The sequence below is a fragment of the Cibotium barometz genome, chromosome 5 (genome assembly GCF_041138505.1).
Source record: "Cibotium barometz isolate CiBa-2024 chromosome 5, ASM4113850v1, whole genome shotgun sequence".
Lineage (NCBI taxonomy): Eukaryota > Viridiplantae > Streptophyta > Polypodiopsida > Cyatheales > Cibotiaceae > Cibotium > Cibotium barometz.
The window spans coordinates 25,838,511-25,851,008 of NC_141050.1; the positions used below are offsets into that span (position 1 = coordinate 25,838,511).

General features: G+C 43.8%; 1 protein-coding gene across 2 annotated transcripts in view; it reads right to left on the reverse strand.

The window, feature by feature from the left end:
• Positions 1-355: 355 nt before the first annotated feature.
• Positions 356-12,498, reverse strand: part of LOC147638290 (E3 ubiquitin-protein ligase CHIP-like) — a 31,257-nt gene continuing 19,114 nt past the window's right edge. For both annotated transcript variants that reach the window (XM_086798194.1, XM_086798192.1), the window contains exons 4-8: positions 2,312-2,383; positions 1,428-1,561; positions 1,082-1,328; positions 896-1,006; positions 356-782 (exon numbers count right to left, since the gene is read on the reverse strand). In XM_086798194.1, the coding sequence (XP_086654320.1) occupies positions 657-782; positions 896-1,006; positions 1,082-1,328; positions 1,428-1,561; positions 2,312-2,383 (690 nt within the window). In that variant the 3' untranslated portion in view covers positions 356-656. The remainder of the gene's footprint in view (positions 783-895; positions 1,007-1,081; positions 1,329-1,427; positions 1,562-2,311; positions 2,384-12,498) is intronic.

Below are 12,498 nucleotides of genomic sequence, written 5' to 3' on the forward strand. Positions count from 1 at the left end.
TTCCATATGTTGATCACATCGAAGTCCAGACCACTTTCAGCTAGCGCTTCTCACAAAAGTCTCAGAGGGGTAAGTTCATAGTTATGAAATCATTTGACGTTAAAAAGTATGAGGTGTGAGCTAACTAGCAGGCATGAGATGTAAAGAATGAAACCTGTTTAATGTGCAAGAAAAAACACTCCTCAACATGGCCAAAAAACCAACTCTGAACTTGGCCATGTCTCTATCCATCAGGGGCATTTCACTGGTTTCTCCTACAACTTTGTGTTTGTCTAGCAAGGGATCAGTCTGCATAGGACTAGCTCAACTTTGCAAGCCACCCATGCACATGCACAGGCAAAATACACGGTTTGTATAAAAAAGCATGAGTTAATAAAACAAAGCCTTTCTTGTTTCAATATTGACCATTAGTGGTCACACTTCACACTTCCCCCTGTACAGATGGTCAAGGTACAACATGTGCTCGGGCTACTCAAAAAAGCTGTACAAACACAAAGACCAGAGTACAGACTCCAAATAAAACACCTTGTGTTCACTCTGGTCATACATGTAGCCTTGGTGGACACTGTTGACCCTTGAATTCTGTTGTTTGCATAGCTCAGAAGACTTGCAAGTAGATTAGTGGGGTGCCATGGGCGCCTGGTACTAGGCTGCCTTCAGTTCATTTTATAAGCCCAACCATGCTCAGCCAGGTATGATCTGACAGCCTCCTTGACTGCAAGGTTGGAGACCAGCTGATCGGATTGAAGGGGAGCTCGTGTAAGAGGATCAAACTTACCCACCTGGTAAAAAACAGAGAAGCACAAGGACTTGAGCATCATTGTTAACCTAATCATCAAAAGAGGGTCTACTTAATAAATTTGGGCAGGCAAAGGTTCTGAGCAGGCTTTCAAACCTTTTCCAAGTGATCAAGCAGCACCGCTCGTTCATAGGTGACCCCACTTGGCGTAATTACGGGATCCCGAAATATATCCATGGTTATCTTGCAGCACAAATATTCGGGTACCTGTGTATATGAAGCTGTGATAAAGCCTCTCTTCCAAATCTAAGGAGACAATGAAGTATCATTTAAAGGACCCACCTCGGACGGCTCGTCACACTTGGCCGCCTTATTGAAAACTTCCGCTAAGCTTTGCTTTTGTTCCACATAAGAATTCCTTAATTTGGCTATTTCAGAGGTCACTTGGCCGATTTCAATGTCCTCGGGGGCACTGCCACTCTTGTCAGCCACATCACCCCAATCATCACAGCCTTCAGCATTCTGGGTGCCTTTTAGCTGGATCACTGCTCTATCAAACGCTTCCTCTAGAGCCTTTTCACAAAATTCCCTGCAAAAGTACATGGTTACAGCACAAACGGTTAGAGAAGGAAACCCTGAGCAATAGTTTAACTCGAGCCAAAGCTACACACACACCATTAGAGCTCACCTCAATTCTTTCTGATTTTGAAGGCGTGGCACAGCAGCTTGTTCCCATTCTGAAAACCTGGCTTTTGCAACTTCTAGCCAGATCACTTCCACCATATCATTTGTGCTCAGTCCCCCTCGCCCCAATTCCAGTGCCTGTTTATGAATGGTAAGCGTCTAGCCTTTGGTGCAATTAAAACCAATAATAAACTAATCAAGACAAGCAGAAAGAAGTGTGACAGATGTTTAGGCATGTATTTACTGGAGCTTCGTCATCACACAGGTCACACTGAGGTAGCACTCCAAGAGACAAAGCCAGCGAGACCCTTCTCAGACCTCCATTACAGATTATTTTGGTGCACCCCACTCCAGTTCAGAGGTTGCCATCCAGATGCGTGATCATCCAGCCCCACATACCCGGTGGATCACAAGGGAGAGGGCTAGATCCATTCTGAGGGCCAAACAACCCCGACCCGACCCCAGGCATCCCAGACCTTCTACCCTTCAGCTGCAAATCTGGGACATTCTTCGATGACATGGAGAGCTCTCATCCCAGGAAAGAGACTTTTCTACAGCCCTCTGATCTGTGTTGAATGAGGATGACATTAGCTAAGTCTTGCTACACTATCTCCCATTCATAATGACATATTATATCGGCCCTCTCACACCAACACCATTGTTCATCACTAGTTTGTTTTTAAAAAAATTTCCCATGACTCAGTATTCTCATGTATTCATTCTACTGCTTTTTAATCTCATAGACCTTGGGGCCTTTTGAAGACGTTAATACAACTTTCTTTCTTTCTCTCATCAAAAACAACCACCACAACATGCACTTACATGCACATTAATTGGACATCCTTTCTCTTGCTGATAAAGAAGTTTCAGCCAGCATAACTTACTAACTTTTTCAAGTTGCTTAACGGCTTCTCCATACTGTTTGTTCTGCAACAACGCAAGCCCTAACATGTAGCGTGCCTAACAAAAGAAAAAAAGTATAGATGAGATTTGTATATTCGCCTTTCTAATAAGAACCAAATGACAAAAATTACGATAAATCCATGCAACATTTTGCTTCTATAGATGTAAGACTAGTGATGTGAAAGTGCTGAGAGAGAGAGAGAGAGAGAGAGAGAGAGAGAGAGAGATGATGTCATGTGCACACATGGACATGGTTAATCCCTGAATTGGGCAGCAGATAAACATTAGTTTAGGGCACTAGCAAGGCTCAAATTTATGCAGGACTCAGGAGAATCCCTATTTGGTCAGGACAGCCATCAGCCACGTGGACAAGAGCATGCAGATGAAGTTGCGATGATATTTATTTGTGGGTTTTGTCCTCACTGCTGGCCGACAGCAGGTCAGCCTGTTTATGGGCATATGAGGAGCTACATAAAGGCTAGACCAGGTTTTGGAAGGTCGTCTGACCCCATCCTGGGGCAGGTCAAGAGTTAGGTCTTAGATACCCTTTTTGGAAGGCCAAAGGCCACATAATTTGTCCAATCATATTGACATCTTTTTGTACCATATAATATACTGAAAACACAGCTACCTCTCTCTTCTCTCTCTGTCTTTCTTGGTGTCTTGCAACTCAAAACCCAAGGCAATGGCAGCCCTCTGAGGGTCGGATGCCATTTGGGGCATACCAAGGAAGGCTCTCAGGAAAACGGTTCCAAGGAAGGAAAAGCAAAGATGCCACGATCAACTTTGGGAAAGGAGACCATTAAAGTGATCAGGGATAGGGGATGAAGGCCAGTGATAGGGCATGAAGACAAGGGGACAAAGTGGAACAGATGCCCAGATCTCAACACCAGATGTGGAATGGAATCAGAGACATGGTAAGGTTTTCAGTGAAAAGGTTGCCAAGAAGGAAGAATGACAAGTATGGGAGTTCATGAAGAGACATGGGAGTCCATGAAGAGACAAAGGGATGATAACAGTCATCCAAGGTCAAAGGTTGGACTCCCATCAAGTTTAGCAGGAGGGGATGTCGTGTGCACACATGGACATGGCTAATCTCAAGACTAATCCCTGATATGGGCAACAGATAAACATTAGTTTAGGGCACTAGCAAGGCTCAGGTTTATGCAGGAGAATCCCAATTTGGTCAGGACAGCCATCAGCCACGTGGACAAGAGCATGCAGATGAAGTCAGGAGGATATTTATTGTCCTTGCTGCTGGCCGACAGTAGGTCGGCCTGTTTATGGGCATATGAGGGCTAAATAAAGGCTAGACCAGGTTTTAGAAGGTCATCTCACCCCATAGTTTGGGCAGGTCAAGAGTCAGGTCTTAGGTAACCTTTTGGAAGGCCAAAGGCCACAGAATTTATACATTCATATTGACATCTTTTGTACCATATAATATACGGAAAATACAGCTCTCTCTGTGTCTTTGTTGGTGTCTTGCATCAAGGTTCCTATTCAGCATACTTCGGGCTGAAAGAAGTTACACAGAGACTCTGCATGTAATAGATGCAGTGCAAGACTTGCAAACACAGCCACACTTAACCTAATCCTTGTATTATATTCAGTAAACAACACGGACGAGATTCATATGTTGCCTGGTCCCTATCAAACCAAAGGTACTGGAGTTGCTTGCATGAGAGCCTCTTTTGTACTGGTAAAGAACCACCTGTTTTGTCACCGACACCTTTTACAATCCCCCATCATCCACCAACTCCCATTCATCTTCACCCTGGATAGCAAAGTGGAATCTGAGACAGGCGCCCTTGCAACCTGTGTGGACACTTCCACCCAAAGCTCTTGCTGAAGGGCCACCATTTACTCCTCCAGCATGCCAATTGCATCTGCCATCTGTTCTTCCCGAAGACATGATGAAGAAAACCTGAAAACTTTGGATCAGTAAAGATAACCAAACCTAAAACCTAAATTTTGACCTAATCAGACAGGCTACACACAGAATGCTAGAAAAGAAAAGTATTGAATGCTAGAAAAGAAAAAGTATGGCACACTTTAGATTTACTTGCATGCAAATCGATCTAAAGCAAGGTTAAGCTCTAATACATACATCTAATGCTCTGAAAGTGTTTAACAGAGATAAGTGCAATGGAGATTCACACACAAAAGCACACCGTGCACACTAGCAGTCTATGTTATATACAAGGAATAAAAATAGAAATAAATTGTTCAATGTACAAATTATAAAAAATTTCCTGGTGATCCCAGCCCAAATAACTGTTGATCTGGGATCATGGAGCAAATGCTGGCTGCCAGATCGTCTCCTTGCTTTTCAAGTGCCTCTATTCCAGTTCCTTGAGTGCATAAATACGTAGTTCACTAATTTATGTGGCTAAAGGCACTTTATTTATAGACCTGTGAGTTGTAGTTTGGCTGGTCAGTTGGTCCATGTTGAATTTGTTGGCAATATTAATCAACCCAATTAAACCTTTCTATTAAGGTCCCAATTGTCCACAAATTGGGACCCAAGGCTGAACCAGAGGACCTGTTGTCTCCCCAACTAATTTTGGTTTGTAAGCTGCCCAACTTGCACGTACACAGCCTGACCACGCTTGCATGTAGCCTGCCAACCTGCACACCTCTTGGCCAGGCTGGCTGCCCACTTTGCTGTGGGCTGCGTGCACTACTGCCTGTACCTACAAGTGGGTCACACTAAACAAGGTTTTATACTTCTTTGGAGTACTAGCCTATCTGATCACATCCAAAATGTTTCCAAAAATAGCAATGTGAATACCTCCTCTTTGCCCTAATATGGGAGGTGAGAGAAAAATGGAATACATGGCCACACCCAGATTGGCATGGATGAGGGAGTCAGTGCCATTGGTAGAGGGGTTGTGGATTGAGGAAACTATGGGTGAATGGGGAAGGGCTATTGGTAGAGGGGGGAAGGGGTTGTGCACAGGAGAGAAATGGCATTGGGAGTGGCATGGATGAGGGAGTCAATGCCATTATGGAAGGGAAGGGTGGTTATTGAGTGGTTAAGGGAAGAGTCGTAAGCTATAGGATTTTGAAATTGCGTGTTGTTGGTAGCGAGCCACTATATGTAAAGAGAAGAGTGGTTATTGAGTAGACAGAATGAGTAGAGGGAAGATGCACATGGAACAAGTTGAAAAAAGGTGGTGTGCATGGGGTGGAGGGCTATGTGCTCCACCCTATGAGGAGCCGAGGGGAGCCAATGGTTGGAGGAAAGAGGAGCTTCAATTTCTCTTGAGCAATGATATGATTTTGTGATATTATTTAGTGATATGGTTATGTAATCTTTTTCAATTTAGCTACTTTTATTGGATGTTATGCCATCTACTTGCAAAAAATAGAACTTGTTACTTGTGATCAAGTATGTCTAATCTCCCTAGTCATCAAGTATGTGTGCAAGTTCTTTTATCACGAGCAATTTTTTATTTTCCTACTCAATTATGTGTGTAATGTGTGGAGGCGAAAGTAAGTGAAATAAAGATTTGGCCTACAATTTCTCTACAATAGTCATGCCATCTACTAGAGATGAACATGGGAAGATTGTAGGATGTATCCATGCTAGTTGTGAGCATAGTGGGAGATTATATTCAACAGTACAAAAATAATAAAATGCCATCTACAAGAGATGAACTATCAAATCCCCATAGGATCTCCTCGTAGAACGCTCCTGGTACAAGACTCGAAACCTACAAACAAACCAAACAAACATGACGGGGGTGCAGGCCTGACTCACCTCCCAAACTTGACAGCCGTGGGCAAGCCCACAAGTCTTGGCTGTCCCCACCGAGCCACGAGCTGAGCTAACTAGATGGACGTACCGACCAATCTCTATGTCTTGACGTCCCATACCGCCACGAAGCTACCCTTGCGGGCCTCGAGACTGCTGCCGGTCTCTGTTGCATAAAGCAGGTGCACGTCTGCACTAGATCCAGGCTCCTAACCACCATAGAGCTCTCACAAAGACACACGAGACTCTATATGACTGATGACTAAACTTGGCCACCCTTTTATAGGCTCTTGGCCGGTCATCGGGCGTCCACACTTGGACGCCCACCCGTCCATACTTGGGCACCCGCCCGTCCTTACTTGGGTGCCCGCCCGTTAGTCTATCCCTAACTCAGCTCGCCAATCAACCTGCCTAGCTCCAAGCTTCCCCAAACCTCGAAGCTGGTCTTGTGTGCGTGTAGCACACGGTAGATACACGCTGTGCACATGACATACTCCCCTTCCTCTAAGAACTCACTCCTGAGCTCACTAAAAAGCCACGGTAATCTCTCTGAAGAGTAGTCAATGTCTCCCATGTAGCGTCCTCCTCAACACGATCCTTCCACTTGGATCTTGTATTCCATGATAAGCGTATTACGCAATCTTCTTTCACGAAATCCAAGAATCTTTTCAGGTTCGTGTGGAACAAATGTCATGTCCTCGACATCTATGATTTCTTGAGTAACTAACTGGTCTGTTCCACCCAGTACTTCCTTAAGTCTACTGACATGAAATACAGGATGAACTTTCACATGAGAAGACAAATCCAATTCATATGCAACTGAACCAATCCGTCGTGTAATACGAAATGATCCACAGTATCTAGGGGATAATTTCGGAGATCGACCTGTCCGTAAAGTCTTGGAATCTTTCGAAACTCACAAATACACCATCGTGCCTTCATAGAACTCTCTAGGTGAACGATGTCTATTAGAATAAAATCTGTCTCGATCTTGAGCATTTCTAATAGATTCCTTTGCAACGTGTAACATTTCTTGCATATCTTGCAAAAAATTACGTGCTGCATCATGCTGAAGTCCTAAGAATCCCACTGTAACAGGTGATCTAGGTTGAAAACCATACATAAGCATGAAAGGACTAAAACCTGTACTTGTATGCTTAGTACTGTTATATGCAAATTCTAACACAGGAAGATAATCCTCCCATGAACACTGCCTTTTGGATACATATGCTCGAAGCATATCCTCCAAAATCTAATTCACTTTTTCAGTCTGGCCATCAGATTGAGGATGATCTGAGGAACTCAAATTCAAAGTTGTTTTCAACTTCTCAAAAACAAGTTTCCAAAAATCACTCGTAAACTTAAGAGTCCCTATCACTGAATATGTCATGCGGTAACCCATACAGTCTAAACAATTGCTCGATAAACTGCCTTGCTAATTACGTAGCTGTAATGGTCTTCCGGGTCGGTAAAAATCTAGCCATTTTTGTCAAGCGATCTACCACAACCCAAATAGAATCGTGGCCTTAATGTGTTCTTAGCAATCCGGTAATGAAATCCATGGAAATACTTTCCCATTTATGCCTTATGTGCGAAGAAACCAGCCTATACACGCAACCAGGCAAGTCATCTTGCACACGTGGGCTGCTATGCACAGCCACGCGCAGGTGGTGCATCGTAGGCCAGCTGGCGCACGTGGGCAGGCGAGTATCGCAGCCAGGTGGTACACGTCTCACAGTCGGGTTGTATGCGAAGGCGCAAGCGACAGTCGATTGCAGGTGGGTACACATGCATAGGCGGCAGCGCTGACAAGTGGACGGACGGGTGGCAGGTAGGCGGCGCTACGTGCTGCAGAAAAACGCGAAAAGCGTGTGTTTTTTTTAGCTTTTGTTTTCTTTTTTCATTTTTTTTTAAAAAAACACCATCGTGTGCTTTCTTTCGGCGTTTTAACCTGCACCCAAGGGTTTTTATAAACCCACACCTTAGGAGGGGGTTTTTTTAAAAAAAACCCACACTTTGGTAAAAAGGGTTTTTAAAAAGCCAAGTATTGCTTTATAAGTGTTTTTTTTTCTTTTTTTTTAAGAAAACATTATATATATATATATATATATATATATATATATATATATATATATATATATATATATATATAATTTTTTTGCAAAAAAAAACACAAAAGCAAAAGCTAAAGTTAGCTTTTGGGGAAGCCTATATATTCTCCTTAAGCGGACTTCTTGCCACACCTCTCTCAAGCTCTCAAGCTCTCAAGTTGTCTAGCACTCTTATTTGTGCGAGATCAATTTTTTTCTCTCACGTTGCCCTTTGATCTTTTCGACGATTATGTTTCAAAATTAGATTTCCAAGAGTTTAAAGTTGCTCTTGAAGCTTCTTCCTCAGAACGTCAAGCACAAATCGCCGCGCAGATGCAGGCTTTATAGAACTCCATCTCTTTGTTGACCACTACCCTATCTACTCTTTCGGGTATGGATACCTTGGCATCTGCTTTAGGTCCCAATATTACTCCGGAACAGTTTGGGAGCGAGCAAAAGCAGCATACCAAGGAGATAGTGGACACTTGGCTACATAAGGTGGCAATTCCATTTTTAGTTTCATCCATATGACGATGGAAAAAAGACCCAATTAGCAGCAGGTTTCCTCTTAGGCAAAGCTTTGCTTTGGTGGAAGGAACTCAACCCTAAACCAACGACTTTGGGACACTTCGAAGACGTCTTCAAGAAAGAATTCCTCAAGAAAGAGGTTGACTAAGATGTTTCCCGGTTTACTACTTTGACCATGACGTCGAGGAACCTCACTTATGAGGTCTATCTCCAGAAATTTAGGGACTTGCAGATGAAAGCTACGAAGATAAATTCCACAACTCTTTTGGGTTTCTTTGTAGCCAGTTTATCCGACTCATACCGTTTATAGGTTAAAACCAACAAATGCAAAACTTTGGACGAGGCCATTCATTCTGCTCATATCTATGATGATAGAATGGTCTCTTCCAAGTCGAAACCCGTTACCGAGCAGGGGAACAAGCACAAAAGGAAGTTCTCAGCACCAATGGCTGATGGGGAGAAACCTGAATTAGGGTTTAGAGTTCATTCATGGGAGACATACACAGAGAAGCAAGGGAGAGAGAGAGAGAGAGTTGTGGGGATAAGTCAACTCATGAAAAGCATGAGTGTGTGACTCCCCTATCACACATGTATATTGCACTAGTACACATAGTGCACTTAGTACATTAAAAGTACTAAGTGTACTATGTACTATAACTTATGGGCTTGTACACACTATAAGGGTGGGCATAACGCCAAACCTGAATTAGGGTTTAGAGTTCATTCATGGGAGACATACACAGAGAAGCAAGGGAGAGAGAGAGAGAGAGTTGTGGGGATAAGTCAACTCATGAAAAGCATGAGTGTGTGACTCCCCTATCACACATGTATATTGCACTAGTACACATAGTGCACTTAGTACATTAAAAGTACTAAGTGTACTATGTACTATAACTTATGGGCTTGTACACACTATAAGGGTGGGCATAACGCCTTTACCCCAACAACCTCCCACTTAAAGGCAAAGTGCCCTTAAGTAAAGGAAAAGAAAAAATCAGCATGTACATGATAATATACAAGGCCATATCAAGGCTGAAACTGGCCTCATCCAATGCCCATCAAGTGTCTGCAATGAGCAAACCGCTCCGAAGGCAAACTCTTCGTCAACAGATCAGCCGGGTTGTCATCCGTATGAATCTTAACAAGCTGAATTTGCTTGTTCTCTATCACCTCTCTGATGAAGTGATACTTCACATCCACATGCTTCGTCTTTGCATGAAAGACAGGGTTCTTTGCCAACTGAATGGCACTCTGACTGTCACAATGCAACAATGGAATATCCCCTGTATAGCCCAAATCAACCACTAACCGAGATAGCCATAATGCCTCCTTGCAAGCCTCTGTGGCTGCAATATACTCGGCCTCTGTAGTAGATAAGGCAGTGCACTTCTGCATCCTGGATATCCATGACACAGCACCTCCTGTGAATGTAAAGACATAACCGGTAGTAGACTTCCGGTTATCTGGATGACCGGCATAATCCGAATCCGTGTAACCATGCACTAATGCATCCTGTTTGCCAAAGCAAATGCACAAATCCTGTGTGCCCTTCAGGTATCTCATGACACCTTTCACTGCTTCCCAATGCTTCTTGCCAGGGTTGGCCATGTATCTAGAAACCACTCCCACTGCAAATGCAATGTCCGGCCTAGTAGCAACCATGGCATACATGAGACTGCCACAAGCTGAAGCATACGGAATCTTGGCCATATCAGCCCTGTCTGTATCTGACTGTGGGCTGTCCATAGCACTGAGTTTCACATATGGAGGCAAAGGAGTACTAGCTTTCTTCCCCCCGTCCATATTGAACCTCTGCAAGACTTTGCCAATGTATTCCTTCTGAGACAAATACAACACATGCTGATTTCTATCCCGAAGTATCCGCATACCCAAGATGTGATTTGCATCACCCAAATCCTTCATATCAAAGGTTTGATGCAGCCTCTGCTTCAAAGCATCCATCTCTTTACGAGATTTCCCGGCAATCAACATATCATCAACATACAAAATGAGAATCAATAGACTGCCATCCAAAGCTTTCTTGGTGTACAAGCAGTGATCAATGTCACTTCTCCTGAATTTCTGAGATTTCATGAATGTATCAAATTTATGATACCATTCCCTTGGTGCCTGTTTGAGCCCATAAAGACTCTTTTTCAGCTTGCATACAAGCTTCTCCTTTCCACTCACTGCATAACCCTCTGGCTGCTGCATATATATCTCCTCATGGAGATCACCGTGAAGAAAAGCAGTCTTCACATCCATCTGAATCAAGTCCAGATCATCATGCGCAACCAAAGCCAACACAGCTCTAAGTGTGGTCATTTTGACCACTGGAGAGAAGATCTCCTCAAAGTCCACACCATATTCCTGCTTGAAGCCCTTAGCCACTAACCTGGCTTTGTATCTTGGCTTTGCATCTGGTGCAACTTTGAGCCTGTATACCCACTTGCATGGCAAAACCTTCTTGCCTGCAGGCAAATGCACCAACTTCCAAGTTCCATTTTTATGCAGAGAATCCATCTCTGACTTCATGGCACGCTCCCATAGAGCTTTGTCTGCCCTCTGTAAAGCCTCTTTATAACATGAGGGCTCCCCACAGTCAGTAAGCATCAAATAGTCAACCCCTGGAACAAACCTGTCAGGGGCTCTGGAGGGTCTAGTGGACCTCCGTACCCAATGACCATCATTTGCAGGTTGCTGTCCAGCCTGCATATCACCCATTGGTGGCTCCTGTTCCATGCCATAAGGCTGAAAAATCATGCCCGGTATCTCCTCTAACTGTGGTATATCCATAGGGATATCTTCTGCCATATCTGGCTGTCCATTTGGACCATTTTCAGCACCATTTAAGGGCTGGTTTTCCTGCTGTAATGGCTGATTTACAGCCCTTTGTTGTTGTCCATGATGTCCATCATCATCAAAGATGACTCTGCCAGGCTCCTGTTGCCTTGCAGGCTCCTTATACATGCATGTTTCATCAAAAATGACATCATTGCTGCGTATGATCTTTCTATTCATGGGATCCCAAAGTCTATACCCCATTTCACCTCTGTCACCATATCCTAGGAATATGCATTTATGAGACTTAGGATCAAGTTTGGTGCGCATTTCCCTGCGTATGTGCACGTACGCAACGCAACCAAACACTCTCAAGTGCTTGTATGATGGAGGCTTCCCTGTCCATACTTCTTCTGGCACTTTCCCACCAAGCCTCGTGTTAGGTGACCTGTTTATAAGGTGAACGGCTGTCATAACAGCTTCAGCCCAAAAACCATGAGGTAATGCAGCATGCGACAACATAGAACGGACCTTCTCCTGTATGGTCCTGTTCATCCTCTCTGCTGTCCCGTTTTGTGGAGGATCATAAGGAGTAGAGAGCTCCCTCTTGATGCCTTTAGCATCACAAAAGTCCTGAAACTGTTTGGACGTATACTCTCCACCATTGTCGGAACGCAAAGCCTTCAGTGTTTTGCCAGTTTGATTCTCAACAAGAGCAACAAACTTCTCAAACACTGAGAATGTATCACTCTTCAAACGAAGAGGATAAACCCACACCTTGCGTGTGGCATCATCTATAAAAGACACAAAATATTTTGCCCCTCCCAAAGAAAGCTGAGGCATCTCACATACATCTGTATGCACAAGCTCTAACTGAGCATCTTTCTGTCCAAGAGCTTTCTTGTGGGGGCACTGTAGTTGCCTACCATATATACAATGCTCACAAAACTGAAAACTTGAAAACTTAAGAGAAGGCAAGTAACCCAAACGAGACAATTGCTCCATTCCTTTGACAC